At 40.9% G+C, this 23,940-nt stretch overlaps 1 protein-coding gene across 2 annotated transcripts in view; it reads left to right on the top strand.

Annotated features, from left to right (window-relative positions):
* LOC146983239 (myocardin-related transcription factor A-like) overlaps positions 1-23,940 on the top strand; it is a 44,155-nt gene that overhangs the window by 9,724 nt on the left and 10,491 nt on the right. For both annotated transcript variants that reach the window (XM_085784736.1, XM_085784737.1), the window contains exons 4-9: positions 13,089-13,154; positions 19,304-19,359; positions 19,782-19,857; positions 19,976-20,137; positions 23,374-23,540; positions 23,684-23,797. In XM_085784736.1, the coding sequence (XP_085640862.1) occupies positions 13,089-13,154; positions 19,304-19,359; positions 19,782-19,857; positions 19,976-20,137; positions 23,374-23,540; positions 23,684-23,797 (641 nt within the window). The remainder of the gene's footprint in view (positions 1-13,088; positions 13,155-19,303; positions 19,360-19,781; positions 19,858-19,975; positions 20,138-23,373; positions 23,541-23,683; positions 23,798-23,940) is intronic.

Here is a 23,940-nt window from a genome sequence, read left to right as displayed (position 1 = left end):
ACTAGGTCTCCTTTCGCATTACCTCATTGTAAACAGAAACGTGTTGTATGCACACCATGTCAGCGATGTGCACTTGTTAAAAAATAATGGTGAAATAACAAAATGGACCTTGACTAAACAGTAAAAATTATAAATATTTTTTACTGTACCTCATTATGTCCTTTTCATGCCACTTTACACTTCTAATTTATCTACATTTATTTCACATTCACTCTTCATGTTAATATTGTTGCATAAAGGACACATGAGAGTTTATGAATATGAGTCTTTGCTATCAATTTAACTACCAAACTGTGTACAAGTAGAGCTGAAACAATTAGTTGATAAACATACAAGAAGATGATAAACCATCATCCAATAAGGGACCTGACCTGCTGAGGTCAGATGTGACACCTAATGGCACCTGCAGTGTTTTGTAGTCTGGGTTCTTGTTTTATTTCTTCTTGTGCACAAAGATGCCCCTGCACAGACCAGTGTCAGTCATTTTTGAAAACACTTTTTGTGAGGCAGGACTAATAAATGCCTCTACCGCTTGGAGCTTTTTCCTGACCTGCTTCAGCTGAAATGAAGAGGCAGAGTTTTGTGGTCATGCCGTATGGATTTGCATTATCATGACATAATGATGTTTGTGAGTCTTTATAAACTGTGTGCACTTAGAAGCCTTTATGATCAGGTTATACTCATTTCTAAAGTGCAAGTAACCCCATGTTAGGTGAATATAAACAACTACGATGCAACAACCTTTGTGACTGTTTCTCCTTTCAGTGGAAAATCTTCTAGCCACAAGTTTCTCTTCTCCTATGAAGAACACAGCATATAAATCATATGTTTCTTTGTTGGATTTCATTTTCAGTGTGTTTAGACGGTAATCCACTGCAGAGCCATCGTGTTTTTGTAAAAGTGCATGTCCCCACCTTCTGACCAATATGAGTACTACAACCAGAGTGTTTCTTAGTAAGACAGAAATGAATGTGTGCCTGGTTTAACAGCTCATGAACAGAACCATCTGATGCACTTGGAAGTTCACTTATAGTCCCCTTCAAATCTCATTAATCAGCTTTGAATAGCCCTTCTGTATGTGTGTGTGTGTGTGTGTGTGTGTGTGTGTGTGTGTGTGTGCAACCCTAGACCCAGTGTGCACAGATGAGGAGGTTCTGGATATAGCGATGCGGCCAGCTGGTCCTGCTATTTAAACCAGTGGGAGTGATTGCCGAGGTTAAGAGGAAAGAGAGATGTAATATCAGAGGAGGGGTTAGATGGGGGAGGTGGGGGGTTGAGCTGCGGAAAAGTTATTGGCTGAGGAAAATGATTGAAACTATTGGGGCATGGAGTAGCTATTTGAGAAGAACATAAAATATAAGGTCAAAGGAAGAGTTCAAATATCCTCTGAACAAATCACAGTGTACAAGCCAGGGCGCAGGGGACCAAACTCACAATTATAAATGTGCTCACCAACAGCACAAGTTTGGAGAAAATGTGGAGAACAATTCTGTAAATGTAATGTTTTTGGACTCACAGTGCAATTATATGGCCACAAAACACCGGATTCTTAAATCTGACAGAAGTTCAGTGCATTCATGCCAAAACGTTCACTTTTTTTAATAGTCTGGAGGAGACCTGAGAAGGACACAACATATCAGTTTGACTGACATGAGGATCAATAGCTCATAACTACATTTTCAGTTTGGGTGAATTTGTCCTTGGAAACCTGATAAAGACAGATATGAGATAGAGAGAGTGGATATAGTTTAATATTCTTTAGTACTGCATTTGTTTCATGATCAAAGAAGAGCCTTTCATGGAAAGCAGAAATGAGCAGAACAGAAATACTTACTAAACAGTGTATCATTATAACAGGCACGACAGCTCCACAGGAGGTGGAGGAGCTGGGGTTGGAGATAATCTGACACTTGTTTACAGCTCTCTCTTGTTTAAGGAAGTGCATATGTGATGAAAGTGGAGATGAGAGAAATGTGTGGCAATAAATAACAGTTGGTATTAGAAAAATCACGTTTATAGCTTTAGTTTTGATCTTAAAATTTCATCAGTTTCAAAAGTTATAGGTGAGATTTTTAAAACTGCTTCTCTACCACAAACAAACATGACCTAATAAAACAAATAACTGTGGCTCATTAGCCTAATGTCTTGAATTCCCTGTGTAATGTAGCCTCTGAGCCTTGCTTTAATATCCTGGAGTCCTGAGCAGAGGGGGTCATGGGAGCTCTCTCTAAAGTACTTAGTCAGGTTTTTAATGGACACACACAGTGACGCATCCGTTTACAGCAGCTGCTTTTGGCATTGACCTCTTTTGACCTCTAGCCTCGCCCTTTCGTCCCAGTGACATAACAGCGAATCCTTTTGTCCTCTGCTCACACAGCCAGACATGTTGAAGGCTAATAAGGTTAAACACAAAGGTCAAGCTCTATCTTGGTAGAAAACTCTTGAAATGTTTTTGTTGGATCTGCTTTGTGCTGTGTTCAGTTGATATCGAGGGTCTTCTTGACAGCTTAAACAGTGTATTTTTATAGGGCATGCCAGTGGGCTCTAGAAATACCAGGTGAATTGGTCCAACTAGCAAAAAGGCCACATGTACAGGATGCACTGCTGTAGCATGAAGGGTGTTGCTAGTGTAGGAATTGTTGCTGATAATATTGTGTAGCATATGTGACTTACGGTATATGAAAGTGAAACTTTGAACAGATCTGCTCAGGATGGTGGAGCAGGTCTGTTCCAAATTTACAAATGATATTAAAGGAGAACTATGCAAGTCTGGTCGCTTTTCTGCTGTTTTGCTAGCCCTCCTCCTGGCCATGTGCATTTGTTTACAACAAAGCTGGTGATAAATCAGTCAATAGAACGGTACATAACGTTATATATCATATACGATTTTAAGACGTACGTATATTTGTGTAATCTTATCTGTCATAAACAAGGGATTACGGGGGTCAGGGCACATTTGTGTTGCGGTGTCGCAGAGACGAGAGCTGGGACACCGGGGCGGCGGTGCTGATCTTGCAAAGTTGTTTTTCAGCCAAGAGACGTTACATGGAAGGCAGAGAGCCTCCATTCTCCCTCATAACAAGTAACATGTCATCTATTAAACCATCACAATTACTCCAAAGCTATTTAAGGTAAAAATGTAGCATAGTTAAGGTGAAAATCCTGCATAGTTCCTCTTTAATAGAATATTTCCCTTGTTGTGATGTTTTGATGACAGGTGTGGATTTGGTTGAAAACTCTGGAAGAGGCTGTAGTAAGCTGACGTTAACTTAAGGAGAAGTGTTTCCAGCATGAAAACTACAATCTTGACCTTAGCTGATCCGGAGCTTGAGCTCTGTTTCTGTTTATTAATAAACAGCGATTAACATCTGCCTCCACAGAAACAACAAGCCAGAGTAGTGTGGGTGGGAGAGGGAAAGAGAGAGATGGAGATTTACAGTCCGCTTGGAGCCCTCAGCAATTTACCAGCTTTATCTCAACGTTTATGACTGATATGAGGAAACACTTTACGGAGACCGACTGAGATTTATACGAACAAAAATGTGTGGACACATTTTCAGATACCGCTTCACTGTTGCATAAATTATAACAGCGTGAGTGTGTGCACACAGAGTTATCACACATAGATACACACTTTCTGAGAACAAACAATTGCACACACCTACACACACACAAACACACACAAACACACAAACACATGCAGCAAAGCAGGATTATCCCTGTCAGCGTTTTGGTTGGGGCCTTATCGGAAGTAATGGTGGATCAGAGTCCTGATTCATTTCCTCCTCTCTCCTCAGACTGAGGAGTTCTTTGCCTGGGGAAACCATATCTCACATTTTAACACACTCAGTTACAAGAATGCACACACGGACACATCACCCTTCATATTTAGCGAAACTACGCAGATTCTAATTGGTGTGAATCAGCAATTGGTAAAATTTACATTTACAGAGACACTCTACAGTGTTTATAAAGTACTGCCAACCCTACATAATGTTTTCTTTCCATCAATGTAATTTGAACATGACAAGCACCATCAGTTCATTGTGATGCTAACCGACAGATGAAAGGAGAGCGCCCAGTTTTTCTCACCTTGAAAGGGCCGTGTCTCCCCCTTTAATGTCATATCATATTATCTGTTGTCAGCTGGGACAGAGCCTTAATAATGGAGATGAATGAAACTGTCAGTGGACGGGAGTGGGTGTTTTATCCTGACACGCAGGCAGGGAGTGAAGACAGCCAAGCTGAAAGAGAGAGATAAAGGCGGTTTAAAGGCAGCCAGGCAGGTACACATCACTGACCTGCAGACAGAGGACGAATCAGCTGGTGGATGCAGTTATTATTATTATTATTATAAGTTGAATCCACCTTGACTGAATGCTAATGCCAGTGTGAGGGGGACTTCCATCCATCGGCTATACGGCCTAGCTGATATAGGGCCAGGGCAGCATTCACCAGTCTATCACCAGTTCAGTCTTCACAGGGCCAAAAGTATAGAGACCTATGGGCAATTTTAGAGCCACCAATCAACCTAATGCTCATGACTTTGAACTGTGGGAGGAAGCCAGAGATCCTGGTGAGAACTCATGAAGGCATAGGGAGAACAGGCAGCCCAGAAAGGCCCCAGGCCCGGATATCGAACCCGGGAGCTTCATGCTGTGAGGCAAACCCATACCACCTTGTGGGGGACTTGCAGTTGAATAATGTTAAAGTTCCTCTCCAGGCATGTTTTAGACGGACTGGTGGAAGAGTAAACGTATGAAGATGGTTAGCATGAGAGGAAACACCAGAGAGACTCAACCACATATTTGTTGATGCTGTTTTTTAAGCTTCTAACTGGCAGCAGCTGGCACAGTGTCAGTGGTTGTGCTCTCTGTGTTGATAAGGGTTAAGGTTTATTTTTGACAATTGTATGCCTTGATTGGAGAAAAACAGTAGCATGTAGTGAGAGAGAGGAGTGACAGCAAATGCATCGGCTGGATGGGAGTTGAATCAGGGACTTGCTGCTGACCATTCTCCTATCTGGTCACTTCAGGGTTGGGGTTTATTTTGCCCACCACAGACATAGTCACCACAGGTTGATCCTTCATTTTAACATTTGAAGCCCTGGCTGGCTGAAAGAGACACATTCTGCTCATGAAATTTCTTATATTACACAAATAACACAACAAATTTCAAATATGATTTTAATCAGAGGAAGTTTTTAATACAAAGTCAAGGAAAGATTTTTCTTGAAATGCATATGCTAAATTGACAATCTTGGCAATATGATTTGTAAATAGAATTTGGTTGATTGATTCATCAATTTAATTTTTAAAATGACTAACGCACAATAGTTTTTGTCAGTATGGCAGGTTGAAAATAAGTTAAACAATGCAGAGAGCTTACTTAATAACCCACTGTCTTCCTTTTTTGTTAAGCACATCCACTGTATGTGAGACAAATTAAATGGAAGATGAGATATTTGAGGATTGTTGGTTTTCTTTTTGCATGACACCTGATAAATATGACAAACAAACCAAAAGAAACACCACATTTAAAGCTGTGAGCACATCTCGACTGTTTATCATTGAAGGACTCTATCAGCTGCTGACTCCAGGGTCTGCACCCACGCCAGCAGCTAAAATATAACAAGTCAGGTTCTGATAGATTTAGCTGAGCGTGACGGACTTATCTGTGGTCCTCGTCATCATTCACCCTCTGAGGAACAAATCTGACTCATGTATGTGAGCAGAAGCTCAGACTGCAGCGTGCCCCTGCACTTCATTCTCATGCTAAGCTATTCATGCACAAAAGCTGCCGCCTATCAAATGTCTGCAACTATCTTGGTACGGCCATAAAACGGTAGCTTTTTGGTTTCATTTCTTACTGCTAGTTCAGGTTGCAGTCATACTCATAATGAGCCACAACGCAGGGTTGCTTGACAGAGGGTCGCGAGTCAGGTTTCAGTTTATCTGTGTATTTGCCAGAAGGTGTAACAGCGGTGGTCTGCGCTGTGACACCAAACAAGCTTTAGTTTGAGATGACACCCCCAGACATAGTGAAAGGGATAGTTCAACGTTTTGGCAAATTGGCCCATTGTCATAATACCTATAGTCATAGCAGTAGGTTAAGGTTTGTTACCTTTATTTGTCGGTGCAAGCTATTTATAACGGAGCAGAGCTGCGAGCTGCTCAGAGCTACGCTACGGAGGCTAATGGGATTTCTTGGTTTCCCTCATCAAACTCATCAAATACACAATCCAACAACTCCAAAACGCTCTGGTGGACAAGTTGTGACCTGCACATTCACCACGCTATGAGATAATAACAGAACGTTACGAGACGGAGTTGTTTTCAAGGTAAAAACAGAGACTGCTTGCTGAAAAACTGCCCCTGAGGAATGCGCATCAGCGGTTTGCATGAATTTACCTCGAAAACGACTCTGTCTCGTAATGTTCCGTTATTATCTCATAGCGTGGGGAATGTGCAGGTCACAACTTGTCCACCAGAGCGTTTTGGAGTTGTTGGATTGTGAATTTGATGAGTTTGATGAGGGAAACCAAGAAATCCCATTAGCCTCCGTAGCAGCTTGCGGCTCTGCTCTGCCGTTCTAAAAATGGCTTGCATCGACAAATAAAGGTAACGAACCTGCTGCTATGACTATAGGGATTATGGCAATGGGCCAATTTGCCAAAATGTTGAACTATCCCTTGAAGTGGAAAAAACCCCCACAAAGTTTAGGCTGGTGAAGGAAAACAGCCAGACAAAAAAAAGTAGGGAAAGCAGAGAGAAAGTAGAGGGGGCATGCAGGGCGGCAGCAGGTGTTTGGCTGTTTGTGTGTGTGTGTGCGTGTGTGTAGTGATTTTGGGCCTGGGGGCATGACAGCAGAGAGGTGCTCACACAGGTGCGTATCAACGACACCACACTGAGCTCAGATCAGCAGTGCTAAGTGAGAGGAATTTTGTGAGTAGGAACAGGCCACGGCTCAGAGCATGTGCATGTGTGTGTGTGCGTGCTCGTGTGCGCCTGTCTGTGTCTGTCAACGGCTGAATGACTGAGAAGTGCAACAGCTGTGACGGACTGCTTGATCATAGATTCACGGACATTTGACACACACATGAGCACGCGTCTTTAGTCAGTCCTGTAGCTGCAGCAAATTCAACAGAAGCTCTGTTAAAGCTGTGCACTGGCTCTGTTAGCTTTGTATTTTTTTTTGCCATCGTGATACATTTATATAGAGGACACCTACAGAGTTTTGCTTATCAGCGAGTTTTTCAAAAAGAAGCCAGTGGAAAATGCCTGTTGTGATGAAAAGGACAAATCTTTTTTGAGGTTCCTAAACTTTGCAGGAGCCTTGCTTTGAAGAATATCCCTTCATTTCCCTCACACAACAACAACAACAACTGTATCCAGCAACTTATATGTTGACAAAGAGGATTACCTTGCTCTGCTTTGTGGATGTACGGACAGTTGTGACCAAACATCGGCTCCTGCTTCTCTATTTCCGTGGATTTCCTATCAAAAATAATAGTTTGATCGCCTCTCGCCATGCTGGAACACCTGCCCTGCGTCCGCATTGACCCTGCCCCTTTCAGGCCTCAGCCAATCACCAGCAACATGGATGAGAGAGCCATACGTTTTGAGCTGGAGCGCCAGGCCTGTCAGAATCTCAGACAAGGTGGGATACCTGCACATGTAGTACTGTATATTTACATTTATATATTCAAATTTCAACACATGCAGTGCTTTTAAAATGTATGTGACTTGCTGACACAGGTTTCCGTCCATTGAAAACACCAACAACAAAAAAGAAAACCCATTACAAACTACCGCAACTGTTTTTACTGTAAAGGCCCTCTGTGTGTCGAATGTCATCCAGGTTTATTTTCTGGGTTGAGGTGTTAGCTGGATCAAATTCTCTACAAGTGGCTGGGTTACAGTTTGGGGCTCGGCCAGCACACTTTGCCTTGAGCACATGAACTCGGCAACCTGTTGACTGTGGTGCCATGGGCCTCGCAGATTAGCCGGACAGAATGATTTTTCCCATTTAGATTAAATGCTACAAAATCTGAACTCTACCAACAGAGACTTTCAAATACGTCTGAAATGTAATGACACAGGGATGTCAAAGGTCATTTTTCAGTAAACATTTTGAGACCCAAATTATAGCTGAATCTCTGATTTGATTTGGATATGTGTAGGTCATAATACATGTTGAAACAGCTGTCTGGTAAACAGAACTTTGTGTCTGGCACTTGGTTTCACAGAGATCTAATGACAGTTCAGCTTCTGGCAAACCTGACTACTATCTGAAACCAATAGAGACCTGACAAACCACACACAAAAAAAACAACCACACCAACTTGTTTAGTTTTAGTTTAGTTTAGTGCGTTTATTTCGGTCTTAAAAAAACAAATACAATAGACAAATATAAAAGTATAAATGCAAAACAAAACAAAACAAATCAGAACAAAAACACAACAAGCAATACAATTCACTTTGACTGAAAAGGTGTAGGCTGAAGCATCAGCTTATTTTGCCTACCCTTCTTAAATTAACATTTTCCGTTCACTCATTTTAAAAACTTGGACTCAATATTAAGTCTTTAACATTAAGGAGGAAGTGTTAGACATACAACTAAATACACCATTAGTCCTGTAGCTGCAGCAAATTCAACAGAAGCTCTAGAGCTACAGTTCAGTGCTGATTCCAGTTGTGCCAGTAGACCACCCCCCAACTATTATGTGATTTTTTTTTAAACAAAACTAACATGGATGACAACCAGCTGCTTGCACTGTTGATATGCAGTGACATTTGTTCTGAAAAAGGCCAAAAAAGGAGAAACACAAAGACTAGAGTTTGGGCCCAGGATGGAGAGGCATGTATGACTGCAGAGCTTACAGAGGGAAATGAAGATGACCTCAGGTACAGTAGCTGTTTATTCACTGGTATCACTATAGTGACACACGAGTAACTTCATCGGTTGCCGGTCATGTTATAAAGAATCTTTATGGCTGTCAACATTTAAGATTCTTTACATATCACATGGTATATGATTTTATCTCCCGACTGTCAGCACCAACTGACCCAGACTGGAACAGACACGGTCCACAGTCAAATCATATTCAACTAACGTATGTCCCTCGTCCTTCTGTCAGACACTAAACAGGACAAATTAGCATCGTGACTGAATTTTGACAATGATGAGCTGGGCTGCATCTGCCATGCATCTAAGTATCAGCGTCATTCCTTCTGTCCTCTTCCTGCGTGCTCTTTTGAAGTGTCTTTTCTCTGGGTGTCGGCAAATTTACAGTAATGGTCCTTTTAATTCATCCGGCTGTCCCGAAGGATTAGGTTCCAAGTGGTTACAACATGGACACAAATAGAAAGCTGAGTAGGAGGGGAAGGGGGAGAGAGAGAGAGTGAACAGGACCAGAGAAAAGGTTGGTGGCAGAAACAGAGAGCACAGTACAGTGTGAATAAGAGCAGCAGAAACACTGGTAAAAACGTCAATAGCTGTATAGCTGAGGAATGTAACAGTTCACTTGTATAACACTTCATTTTCAAAGGGATTACTTCAACAAAAATACTGACAGATACAATGAATGCACAGGTGTAAACAACTTCATGTCAACAGAAATGTGTTTGAAATCTATTCGAAGCAGTGTTTTGAACAATGAAACTGACGTCCTCACTCACGTCTCCTCACGTTTCCTTCACAGTAGAAGGTTAAGGTAAATAAAGACATTGGTCATTGAGACATGAATACCGTAGGAAAGGGGTCAGGGGTCAGGAGGTGGTGTGTCATAGACCATAACAGAGACCACAGGCACATGGCTAAAGCTGACATGTCCTCGGTAATAAACACTCTCACCAGCTGGTGAGCCAGTACAAGACATAAATAATCAACATAGCTTTGATTCTATTAAAACCCCATTTAGCTGTAAATAGCTAAATATTTTTTTTATGTTTATACTTTCGCACACTAATGTTTCACTTTCAGAATTAACTTTAGCAATGTAACACTATCTAAATAACAAACTTGGCAGAGGTTGAACCTTTCTCTAATCTGTCAGACCAGCACAGATGTTAGGACCAGTTTTGACACCGTATAGAAATACCCCACAGTGGATGGCAGTGGCTGTTGCTGTTTAAGCATAACCATTTATTATGCTATTATGCTACCAAACATATGCTGCTAATGTCTGCTAATTTCTTAAAAAGGCTATGCACTCCTTCACTAAGTGTGGCTAATACGTGAACTATATAATTATTTGAATAGCTACTTAGGCTGCTAACGATTGAACATACACTTGCTGTTCTTTGGTTGCGTTTGAGCAATGAGCACACTCTCCCAGAATAGATCCTGTATCAGCACATTGCATCACTCGCCTGTCATCTCTTGGCACAAATCATCAGCGTCGAAAACAAATATTTTTGTGTGCGTGTGTGAGTTCATTTCGTAGTGAGGGTGGCATGTTTCATGATTGTGTATGTGTAATCTCGCTAGGCAGCCGTAAGTTAAGGTATTAAAATGTGTGATTGTAATGAGTATCCGTGTTAGTGTTTGTTTTGTGAGTCTGCCCATGTATGACTGCAGAAGCCAGTTAAATCTTTCCTGCTGCCAAGGGGAGAAACTGCATCATCCTGCGTCAGCCACGTCCTCATCGCAGAAATCAAAGGAATGTGAATGTTTTTATCTCAGGCTTCTGTAGGACACACTGAGGGACTGCCTGCACATTCTGCCTGCAATGGGCCAACCACAACAGAGTCTGCTTTCGTTATTACCAACTTAGTGGGCAACAAAATGTAGGCAATGCTCAAACACAAAAATCTTTCCTATTGGGCTGAAAAACATGCATTAAAAAATCAAGAATATAGAATTAAGAGACTGAAAGACTGAAAGAGGAACTAAAGGGGCAAGTGCGCAAGACAGATAAGAGCTCTTCCTGCTGTTTTCTGCGAAAGAGATTGAAGAGGAAGACATTAATTACTGTTCTATATAATATGCTCAATATACCACGGTTAACAACCAATCAGATCGCCGGATTTCACCTTTCCGTTTTATAAAGTTGTTTTTATATTGTACTATGTGTTTGTGTATATAGAGAGGATGTGGAGCAGAGGATTGTGGAAGTAGTAGATAACAGCTTCACAAGAGGGGATTCAGGTTTAGGCAAGATTTATACCCATGCATTAAGATTTCCTTTTCTTTTTTTATTCTGAGACGTGAATAGCATAACTGTAATGAAAGTATCAGTGTACAGTCCACAGAGAAATCCAGACAGTCCATTTTCAGAGACTGAATAGAATAAAGTTAATTGTGATGTCACAACATAGCGGCCACCACCCTCAGTGATTCCTCAAGCCCTGCTCACTTGGACCCACCATCTGATCTTGCAGAATTTGGTTTCTGTAGCTGTAATATGTTTCATACAACAATTGATCATAAAATTCACCCAACTCTGCACTTCTCCTTAACTCCAAGAGCAATTTTATCCTCTTTCGGCTCATTGTTTTGGTTTTCAAGCCAAAAACTCTGTCACAAAGGTGCTAAACTGGCATCACTGCTTGTTTGTGTCAAAGCCTTTTCAAAGACACACCGGTGAAAGCTGCAATCTGACCAGTGGTGTAACTTGCTAACTCAGTCAGTAACAGGCCTGTTGCAGCCAAAGATTTTTAGATCTGTTAATTACTTACTGTTTATTATTACAGTGTTATATTCTCTGTTTATCTACACACTTAAACAATATCCTGAAAGTTGAGTTCAGGCTTAATCATAAATTAATTGCCATATGTACTGATCTGGCCCATGATGAGCTATCCGGGAGCACTTCCTGTACAAATCACATGAGATATTAGTTTGTTGGCTTTGTGAACTTAACCGGACTGTTGATCATGTGACACCACGTGGGCTCCCGGCCCATAGCGTAGAAACGCTGTGCTGAGGAAAGATGAGATACAGTTTGAATGTCACTGGGGTGATGGACTCCAGCCCAGAAGGTACAGCAGTAAATTCTGGCTTTATGGGTTTGACCTTTCACATCAGCTCTGATCAGACATAATGACCCAGCAATAAGGGGAGCAGGTTTTGTACGATATGTTTCTTACATCATAGAGAGAGATGAGATTTGTACAGCACTCAACTAGTGAATATAAAAAAACCATGAACTGTGTGCGTGCAGCATAAAGTGTACACTCTGCAACACCTCAGCCACAGGCCTGTAGTGCTAAGGTGTGAGCTAATGTAGTGACTGGCCTTGGTCAGAGTGTGTGAAAAAGAGCCCCCTGCCCCAAAATGTTTCCAGATGCAGCATTCTGTTACACTTAATGCTGATTTCATGACCCAGATAGAGCTCCAGATCTGCAGAGGAACATTTCCTGTCAATTCATATTTACATCCTGGAAGGCTCAGTCCTCAGACGTTTTGCAGTTCTGTTTTTTTTTTTTCTTCCTCTGAGAAACTGAGAGGTTGGCTGAGACCATGGTGAGTCAGTTTGTTAGTGTTTCTGTGCAGACTCACAACCCCAAAATACAAATACCAGTTACCTTCAAGAGTCTAATGATGGCTTTGTGCTGCACTGTGGCCGTATCTGAGCTTTTGTAGAAAAATAAAGATGGAGTCAAACTTGTGGCATGAATAATTTAAACCCACAAAAAACAGGATAATTAAACTTATACTCAAGTATGCACGTACATCCCTTTTCTTTTTCTCTCTCTTTGTCATGCGTTTTATTCCTCTGTAGAGGTGAGATGTGATGAATGCGGCAGTAAACTGTGTGCGCTTAATCAAAAGCCTGAAACAGGAAGCTGTCAGTTTGTCTGCTACTCTGTGTGTGTGTGTGTTTCTCTTCCCTTTGTAGTTCGTGACATAACTTTCATACGTCTTCTCACAGAGGACCACAAATTTGATCACCAGCAGCTAACAGGGTAGATAAGAACTTTTCCTGTAGAGCTCCTGCAGTGTAGCACTGCTCTATTATCTCTCACTTCACTTTTTCTGCTTCCATACTTCATTCACCGGCATTTGATGGTGCGTTTCATTCATTCTTTAATGAATGACTTTTGTTTTCTCTTCTGTTTGTCGGTGTCCGTCCCGGTGTTCAGTGCTGCAGCTGAAGCTTCAACAGAGACGGACCAGAGAAGAGTTGGTGAACCAAGGAATCATGCCGCGTAAGTAGACAGCAAGATGTTTTTGAGAAAAATGTTGTAAAGTAAAATATGTCTGGTGAACCCATTTTAAATAACTTCTTTAGTTTTCGACAACCATTCATTCATTAAAGGACAAATAATGTAATAATGAGGTGAAAATAGACAAAAAGGTTCGAACGTATGTTATAAGCGTGCCAGTAAACCTGACTGTATCTTAGTTCAAGGTTTAATATATAGCTTATATGAATATTTCTTCCATAATGCAGGGTCACAGTTCAACATTGAATGTACGCTTATTCAGCAAATTCTTTTTATCTCAAAAGTGGCACAATGCCTTTAATTTAACACAGCTGAATGGGATGTATTAAACTAGCTTGTTTTACTCAATCAACAGTCCAGTCCCCAAGGATATCCAGACAAAGCAAACCCTCAGATCATAAAACAGAGAGTGCTTGATTTATTCTCTTTAATTTTTAACTATACTTTGTTATCCACCCATGAGGAAAATTGACTTTGCCTGTCCAAAACATAAAAGCAACAAAAGCTCATTAAACATGTAATACACTGTGATAAAAACCTATTAGAGAGCTTTACTATTCACTTGCAGCTTTAGCTCCTAAAGCCAGGTGGCTAACCAGGGTAGATTAACTGAACTCTTATATTTTCCCAAAAGTTGAGGTAGTTTCATTAACAGCTCCATCAGCAGTTTTGAAAAAGTATGAACACGTAACCTTTATGAAGGGAGGATGTAGCGTAACGTAAGGCTGTTGCTTTGCTTAGTGCAGTGAAACCAAGTGAGCTACTGAGGTTTTTTGTTCAGTCAGCGACTATCACTACCTGTGAGAACCTGTTGTGCCACAACGACTTGGATTGTGGTTGAGACGGTGCCTGCGTCCTGGCAGACAGCAGTTTCAGTCTGTTAAACAGAGGTGATGAGAGGTCATACGTCAACTGCCATCGTTGACATCCGCTAGCTGCTTCTTATCTGATTCAAATTTTTCCACTTGTAGTGTGTCAAACTCAATCTGTTTCAATGGTTTGAATTACAGCTTCTCATCCCTGTTCATATGCCTTTGGCCTGTTATGAATTAACGTCTGCTAGATTCAAAAGAATGCCATTTTTACTGAACAGCATTAGTTACATTAGAAACACCAGAAACTAATGTAAGGCAAAAGCTGAGAATACATGACTGAAACAATCTTTACTAATCCCATGTTGTTGAATGTAGTTTGGAGCAGCTCACTTAAATACAGCAGTAGAGTTTATTTCCTGAAATACTGAAGTCCATATAGTCGATCTGGTCTCAAGCTAATTTTAAATTTTTCATTCATTGTCACACAGGAAGTGGGTTGCTCTGCATGTCATCTGCTCTGTTCTTGTGGTGAATGCTTTAATGCCTGAAAACTGTTTATGTGAACAATTTTAAAAGCTCACCTTTGTATCACAGGAATACATTGTGGGCATCACAAATACATTCACACACTATTTTCCCTTATATAAATAGCAGTTGTAATACAATTAGCACACAGACAGCATAGTGAGAGAGAGAGCTATATTAAAATGGAACGATGCAAAACAAAATTAACCAAGTGCGACTAGAGAAAGTGTAATCACAGCTTCTCGGTGTTGACTTTGAAAGAACAGGTGGATGAAAGTGGATGTGTTTAGGTTGATATCTAGTTGAAATCATTTTCTGAAATCTTGAGGTCAGAAAGTGCCAGCAATGTATGTTGTTAAAAGTAAAATCTGGTGCCTGCATTACTAACAACCCAACTTGCCTTCAAACAGGCTGAAGAGGTGTTATGATGATTAGGTGTGTTATGGTAGCAGTGGCTAATAAAGCCCAAAGTGGCTAGCCTCAAAACAGAAATAGAGGGGCTGACTACAGCTGGTGGTTAGCTTACCTCTTTCTTACTGCACCACTCAGATGTTTAACTTACTGTATAGTGTTCAGCTCCAACACACACTGACTCAAGGGACATCACTTGAAACAGTTTGTCCGATTTTACCCTGCTCCCTATGAATTAATTTAAAGACCTGTTAATAGACTTTGATGTGTAAATTCCTTGTTAACTTTAAATAAATATGACTTTCATTGTTTAAGGTTAGAGTAAGGCAGAACAATTAGTCACTGACATTTCAGCTGACTCCGTCCGCCACGTGACCTTTAGCTACTGTAATTGTCCATCCAGTTTCTCATAGAGACAGAAGGCTTGTGGTGACAACACATGCAGTAGAAAGGCAGTGGTCTCTACTGGGGCTCAACATCTCTACCACTTCCTACCACCTCTTCATTATTAGTCGTCCTTCTTTCTCTTTTTCTTCAGCCTCAGTCTATTTCCTATCTCTCACATGCTACATCTGCTTATTCCTCTTTTCCCAGTCCCTGACAGACCTTTTTCCTACATCTTTCTCTTCATTTCACTCCCATTTTCGCTACCGTGTATTTTCATGTCCTGTTTATTCATTAGAGTACTTCTTATAACACCACATCCATTTCGTCTCTTTCATAAAACATAAGACCACAGAGGAAGTCCCCCCCTCCCCCACTCCGATCGTCTCACAAACAACCACATAACCTTTCTGTGCAATGATGTTGGCTCTCTCTCTGTTCATCTGCCTGTCCTGTGTCTCTTTCTCATTCATTGATTTTTTGATTTCCCTTCTTTATTCTCCTCCCTACTATCTTTCAAATTCTTGTTTCATGAAAACTCTTTGTTTTTTTGCTGTTAGCAAACCGTAGCATGCTTGCAAACCCTGGCAAACCTAACCATCTCTGGGCCTTATAAGCCCAGTGACATTTCTTGTCAAACAACACTGTTGGTGGCATGTGTTCATTTCCCACACCTGCTTATCTAATTAATTGTTTTTGATTCTAAACTTTGTTGCCTGTCACCTAATATTCGTAAGTGTGTTTCTGTAACTGTGTGTTTAGTCTCTGCTGGTAAAGTGTGTTGACTTGACTCACTGCTATTCTAAGCCCAGCAGTGGTATCACACCATGTTATTTATACACTTCAAAGAAAAAAGTGCAGTCACTTTGCATGTTGTGAAGTTTTACACTACATTAAATTAGATTGAAAAAATAGTCACATTTGTTGCATGTTCATTTTAGGATGCGATAAAGGCAGCATCGCTATCCAAATGTGCATTTGTGAGAATTAACTTCACCATAAGTATAAAGTGGGCTGACTGTTCTTGGATATGCAGATGATATTCTACTGTGTGTGTAAGTTTATACTTCTTAGTAGAGGTGGTAAGGCAAAGTTCTCACATCTGAAACGGCTACACCAGAGCCAAAGGAGATATTGTGACGTAGACAAACGACTGACCTAAAGGACATGTTAGTCAACTACAGTGGGGAAGAGGCAATACTGGTGTCAGGATTAAAAGAGTGGGATTACTGGTTAGCTTCAGCGAGGTGGCAGCAAGCCATGATGGAGCCACTCATCCACACAATGGGGTCTCTTCTCTCTGACTCCATCCCACCACTCTCCATTTCCTCCTCTTCGTTTGCCCTTTGGTCTTTTGTTCCGTTTTTCTTCCAGATGCCTGTCTCCATTTATCTCCTTCCTACATCTTCTCTCGATCCATTTTCTGGTACTCTGTCTTCTTCCTATCTATTTCCACTCCTTTCACTTTCCCAAACCTTCCCCAGTGTGCGTTCATCCATCCATCCATCCATCCTTCCCTCCATCCCACTGCTCATTTCCCATGTAGCTGACTGACAGGCAGATTCATACGCCCTTAAGGAGGCCACATGACCCCCTTGTGGATGGGTGAGAGGTCTAGGAGGGTTGATGTCCCCAGGGTGTGCAAGAGTGGGTGTGTACCAGCAGTTTGACAGTGCTCAGCGACGTGAACTGAGGCTTGAGCAGGTACCAGCAGTCTTGCCTCAGGGCCGCCAATCCAGTCGCACCACTGGTGTGTATGCAGCGGTGTGTGTGTGTGTGTATGTGTGTATGTATAGTGCACTCAGAAAGTATGAAGATGGCAGATCGGAAATGAAACTAACTATGTCTGTCACCTATAATTTGGGGGTGTTTACCTCTATACACATTGGTGTCTTTACCAGTGAGAATTTAACTGCAGCTATCTTCATTGGTCTGGTTATTGAGCTGGTTATCAGCAAATGAAACATTTACTCAGTTTAGTTGACATTCAGTGATTGTGTTTGGCAGTCTCGAATAACTGTCCAAAAATCTGTGTTTAAGATGATCATAATGTCCTTTGGTTGAAGGAGAAGGGGCCACAAATCACACAGAGTTGACTTAACGCAGTATGGATGTGGACAATTGACTTCTGTATCTATGTTATCAGTAATATCTTCCCTATATGTTCATTGTCCCACCTATATAGTACAGTGGGTCCAGTCTAATACCAAATACAACTGTCATGTTGTGGCACAGTGATTAAATTGGGCAGCACAAGCTACCCACACAACTAAATGATTATGATGCAATAAGTTCTTTTCTATTTTTCCTTTCCATAAATATAGAAATAGTTTAATCTTTCCACATTGCAAAAACATCCAGTGCCAAAACAAAAATAGGCTAACCACTCTTTGGGCTAGAACATATCAAGTTCAGTCAACAGAACAGTTGCAGGAGTTTCGACTGAATAAGACAAGTAAAAACCAGCCAAACAGTGATGTATTATATTCTAGTTTAGTCCATAAGTCTAGTGAACCGATGAGTCCTGATTTTTTTTTGCAAGACAGCAAATCTACTTGTACAGGATGACTGAATTCCCCACTGCATCGATTATCTGCTGACACTTAATGCATATGCTGTGTTTCTTAAATTTTTAAATACCATGAGGAACCTGAATACCATGATACTGTCCAAGACTATTATTTTAGCTAAATCCACCGGTGTGCACATCCTCTCCACTGAGTATATGAAACATTTTTCTCTTTAGTGTTTTACCTTTGGTATGAGAAATGGTCAGAACAGTCAGAGGCATTGGAGGCATGTAAAACAGTATCATCAAACAAAGCAACCCAATGAACGTTTTACAATTTGGGCTTGAATTATGTGAAAAACTTATCAAACATTTGCAATGCTTCATCTGTCTCATTTTTTCCTTAATCCACCTGCAAAATGTGGTTAAATGTTCTAACAGATGGCAACAATGTATTATCTAACATTATTGCCTTTACAACTTTTCACTAATCTAACTCTTTCTCATTTGTCTTATCTTAATGCCTTTGCTTCATTCTTCAAAGCTTGATCAACAAATGAACATCTGTTATGTATTAAAAAGTATAATGTACAACTCCGCAATGGACAGATGCTGTATCTGTAAAATCTCCACGAGCAGATGAAATCTTAATGAGTAAACACAAAATGTAAACTTCAGAAGTGATCATAAGTTCATTTTATGTATTTATTATATTTTACTTCTACATCTGGCTCCGACACTGAAAAATTTACATTTCTTCAATACACTTCTCAAAAACCTGCCTGAATATGTATTCTTACATGTAATATAACATTATTTAATAGTTAAAGATTATCTTTTGTTTTCAGCCATAAAGCCTGTACCAATATGCTGCATTTAACTCGGCACGTTGGTGTCATCACAGACCTTTAGGCTTTTAGGTTTCCAGTACCACTAATCCCCAGGTATTTGCATAATCACAAGCCTACAGGAAGTCTTGCTTGAGTCATTTGTGAATGTTGAACAGAGTCCATGAATTCTGCTGCTTTAGAAAGGCTTGTTGGACTGGAGTCCATCTCATTTCTTCCTTGACTTAGTGATTTTTGGCCTTTTAAAGAGCCTGGTAATGGGACCAGTGCCCGGGCTATTATGCATTTAACTCTGTGACTTATAAGCATGAGAGCCTATATCGTCAGAGTAAGTACACTGACATTGCACTCAGATGTGAGAAAAGGAAAGCTTTGGCAATATAAGAGCAATAATCCTCACCATCAGTAAACCTATTCAAACTGAACTGAAGAAGCAAAGAGCCTTTCAGAACCATTTTGCTCTCCATTTTCCCCTCAGTGGAATGAAAATACACACTGCTATGTTAATGCCCAATCTCTCCCTCTCTCTCTCTCTCTGTGTGTCTCTCTCTCTCTCTCTCTCTCTCTCTCTCTCTCTCTCTCTCTCTCTCTCTCTCTCTCTCTCCACTTTTGCTCTGCTTTCTTTCTTTATTCCTCCAGCACTAAAAAGTTCAGCTGCCTTCCATGAACAGAGAAGGAGCTTGGAACGAGCACGGGTGAGTGTGCCACCCTCAAATCAGTCATGGAGTCAAAATTGGACAGTTTCAAGAGAGACAGCCTATAATTCTCTTCTCCTTAACATGTCACCGTGTTACAGAGACTCTTGAATAATCATGCAAGAAAGAAAGGCTGGAAGAGAGAGATAAGAGCTGAGATAAGACAATGTGCACAGAAAATGAATATTCTTATAAGACTGCAAAGTGCAAATATATAAGGAAGGTTTCCACCAAACCAGGAACTTCCATCAGGGGCACTTGTACTTCAGGGGATATTCCTGCATTTGCTTATAAATATATTTATGTACATGTATATACTATATATGAACTTAAAAAGAGGCCAGTGTGGCAGATGAAATGTAAGGAAATGAATTATGGAAAAACAAGAATATGGTATAATGATTTTTTCTCTCCTTTTCCAGACAGAGGACTATCTCAAGAGGAAGATGAAGACTCGCCCTGAGCGATCTGAACTTATCAGGATGCACATCCTGGAGGGTCAGTACGACCTTTGCCCCTCTGACTCACTGTAACTTAGGCCAGTTTGACAAGTAACATCTAATCATCATAACACGCTGCTTAAAGTTGCCATCCTTTGGTGTTTGCGGCCTTCTAGAGTCGTCTGCAGAGCCGTCACTGCAGGCCAAGCAGCTACAGCTGAAGAGAGCTCGCCTTGCAGATGATTTGAACGACAAGATCTCCCACCGGCCGGGCCCCATGGAGCTGATCCACAAAAACATCCTACCTGTTCACTCCAGTATTAAACAGGCCATCATACGTAAGTGTTCAGCAGATAGATGGACTCTCTGAAACATGGTCCCTATAGGTACAAACATCTGCTCTGACATTTGAAGCTTCTGTTGCCTTCAAAGGCTTCTCACCTCTTCAGTCGTAGCATTCACCTCATCTCCTAACTAAAAATAGCTGTACCTTAGATGCAGCATTACCACTGTTTTATTATTCCCCCCCAGCTGTTTTCCTTACTCATATGCATGCTTTTTTATTTCCTTGCTGCACACGGAGGCAAGTCAACACCATGTTTAAAAATGTGGGATTGAATAGCACAGTGTGTGAATGAAATATTTAATCCATTCAAACCAGTGCTTCTGCAATTTCTCATCCAACAAATTGTTTCTTGGACTCTTGCCACGTTCAGCTGGTCTACAATTAACTCCTCTCACAATCACTTATGACTGGTTGGACAATTATAAGCTTAACGGTAAGTGTTGAATTAAATATGATTGATTACAGTAAGTTAACCGCAGGCCTCTTCACCCTGAAAACTAACAATACCAGCAATGTGGCAGAACAGATAGTAAGAGCTGTAAACATGCTTTTCAGTCTACAGTTGTTTCTCATTTGTCAGAGCAATTTTCTTATGATGAACAAATGACTGTAGACCTTAAAGGTGTCCGTAACCTGCATTTGTGTTGCTGAATCAACTGAGATCAAACTGTGAAGGAGTGAAGTTTGGAAAAATACCATTCTAAATAAAGACGAATGTCACTCCGTCATGCCAGGGTGTATACATGGACCTAGTAGTAGTAGCTTATTCGATCTTTTACACAAAATTATTTACAGTTGAGCATCAATCACAGTCAGTCAATGTTCCATAATACCATCATTTGTTCAACTAATTCATAAATAGATCGAAAAGGTGTAGGCTGAAGCTGTCTAGCTTATAGATGCCTACCCTTTAATTCAATTTTCCATTATATCCATTAGAGCTCTTCATGATTTCAGAGTCATAGAAAGAAACAAGTATCCAATAATTAACAAATGTAGCCAAAAATAAAATAAATAGATAATTAAACAGTATTACAGTTGCAATCAGAGTCATAGAAAGAAATAATTATCCAGTAATTAACAAGTGTAGCCAAAAAAAAAAAAAAATTTAACAGCATTACAGCTGCAATCAACACCCAATTATTCAATCCTGTTTATATCTTTCTATCATACTATGTTTTAATTTCTTTTTAAATTGTGTCTTAATATGTTAGCTGTATTCTGAACCTTAATTTCATAGCTGCACCATTAAAATCACTTTTTTTGTTGTTCTTCTACCCCCTGGTGGTCAACAACTTCAGAATGCACCTTTAAATAAAACGTGAGAAGGAAGATTTAATATAAAGTCAAATGTGCAATATATCAAAACACACCCACACTTTAGTGTTCCTGACAGGACGTCCCTCCTGGCCCCCTCCTACAGCTATAAACATACTGATGTTCTCTCCAGGTGCCCCAGCTGTGCACCAACACGCACCCACACAGATTCATCAGCACACACACACACACACTAAACACAAACACGGTTATATGTTATGAGAATCATTTCGCACACCTGAGCGTCATGCTTCAGCTTCTGTGGGTTTAGAAAGGTTAAACTAGGATTTAGTAAATCATGCATGCCCTCTCATGCTTGCTTGACAGACACATAGTAAGGAAATACATCTCTTCTCTCTCTGATGTCAGTTTGAAATAGCCACAATGTCTTTTAATAAAACCCCATTATCTTTTATTAGGAGAATTACATACTAATTGAAGAGGTGGGACTCCAAATGAACGAGTGGGATTTCACATTGTTGTAATTTGGACATTGTGGCTGAAGTAACGACCCCAATCTCATCCTTTTCCATTACAACATCGACAATAAAAGAAAGAAACAAAGGAGAATAACAGTCTTTTATTGCATAGCCTTACTCCAGTGGCAGTGATGTCAGACATTAGAGGATGAGATCAGAGACGATGGGTCCAGTCGCTTAGATTGCTGAGATTCAATAAGGTGCAGTGTCAGTGGATTATTCATCTCTGTCACCGCGTCACAATAAACACAATTGCATTACCGCCACTTACTGTAGGAGCACTGGGAACACGGGAGTTACACAGTGTCGACATGCAAAGACACAAAACATACACAAGGCTTCACACAGACACACACCAGCTCAGCAGGGAAGTTGTCACATTATTGGATCTGAGGGTATTAAATCCGCCCCATGTTGCCTTTTCATCATTGCCCACTAATGTTGAGTTAATGGCCAGCGGTGTGCTTTACATAGCTGTCTGCTGCAGCCCATAGCAACCCCTGTAATTAAATAATACACCTCCACCACCACCAGAGGAGCCTCTATGTAAGTCCACAGGATCCTAGCGGTTATCTTTATTCCTTAAATCCCTGTAAAGGCTCATAAGTCTGCATAATAATGAAATGATTCGATGATATCCCTCAGGGAAAATTAACAGCTAGGCCATTGCATTGATTTTTTATATACATAATCTCCTGATATATACTGTGTAGTCCCATTATTATCTCGTGAGAAACATTTAGAGAATATTATTAGTAGGACATGGAGCTGGCAAGAGCACAAGCAACCTTGACATAATTAACAGTTAATTCATCCGTAGCATAAATTACACAAATGATCCTCCAAAATTCTCAGCATAACGTCACCCCTTCGAGAGATGCCATCTGCCACATTAAAACCAGTATGAATGAGGTGGCTGGATTTATTTGGCTGTGCTGAAAGAGAATTTAGATATATTCAAGCTATCACTGGGATAAAACTTGGCTCATCCTGGCCAATCCATGGGCATAAGAGAAGATATCATCATATCCTTATGAAACTGGCTTCCAAGGGTAGGATGTGCACGCGGACAGGATAGGTTTTTAAGATGCTCTGCAGCTGTCACCACACTCTCTATAGGGATAAATGCACTGGTTGACAGCTTTGGAGCAGAAACTGAAGTGTATGTTTTTTTGTAGTATTTCTCACAGTTGGAGAAGCACTGATACACGCGCACTGATGTGTAGCTAGATTTGAATAGGGGGCACTGGTGATAGTTTTGGCTGACTTTGAGGGTGCTCACAGGGCGTTAGTTCATTGGCACAGTCCAGTAAGTTTGGAGTGTAGGGAGGGGACAGGCACTCAGGCAAGGAGACGACTTGTTTTATGCTTTTATTTGCCTAAATATGAATTCTCTCTGTCTCCCTCTCCTACAATCCCTACCCCCTTGCAGAGACACAGTTTCCAAAGGCTCCAGTTGATAACTCATCGTGTGATGAAGACAGTAGTGACAGTTTGTCTCCAGGACTGCCAGTCGGCCGGGACTCTCCCCTGGGCCAGGGCCCTCTGCCCTCTCCACCAGAGACACTGGCAGGGAGCATCGTCCCGTCTCCCACACAGGTAGGATCACTCTGTGGAAATGTGACATAAGTGGAAGCAATGTTGCTCAATAGGAGCTGAAAGAGAACAAAGGAAATTCAGTGTGTAATTTCACTGCTGGGCCATAGTTGTACGACATTTTGTGTTTTCATCTTCACTATCAGGTCCCACATCCAGCTGCTCTCCCTCCTCTGTCTGAATCCCCCCCCTCACTGAAGCTGACCAATGGGATGGCCACACTGTCTGCCCAGAAGATGGGTGTTACCTCTCAAATGAAGGTAAGTAATGAATCTCAAACCAACCAAACAATGAAGTTTGAACATCAATCATATAATTTGGCAAGTAAATTATGTAGGCTCATTTCGGGGCTTTTTCTGAATACAGTTTATGTGTATTTTTCTGTGCACTGAGCACTTTGATA

Source organism: Trachurus japonicus, chromosome 8, assembly GCF_045865225.1.
Source record: "Trachurus japonicus isolate A0001 chromosome 8, Traja_1.0".
NCBI lineage: Eukaryota > Metazoa > Chordata > Actinopteri > Carangiformes > Carangidae > Trachurus > Trachurus japonicus.
Note: the sequence above shows the minus strand (reverse complement) of the source record. Positions and strands in the feature narration are given on the sequence as shown.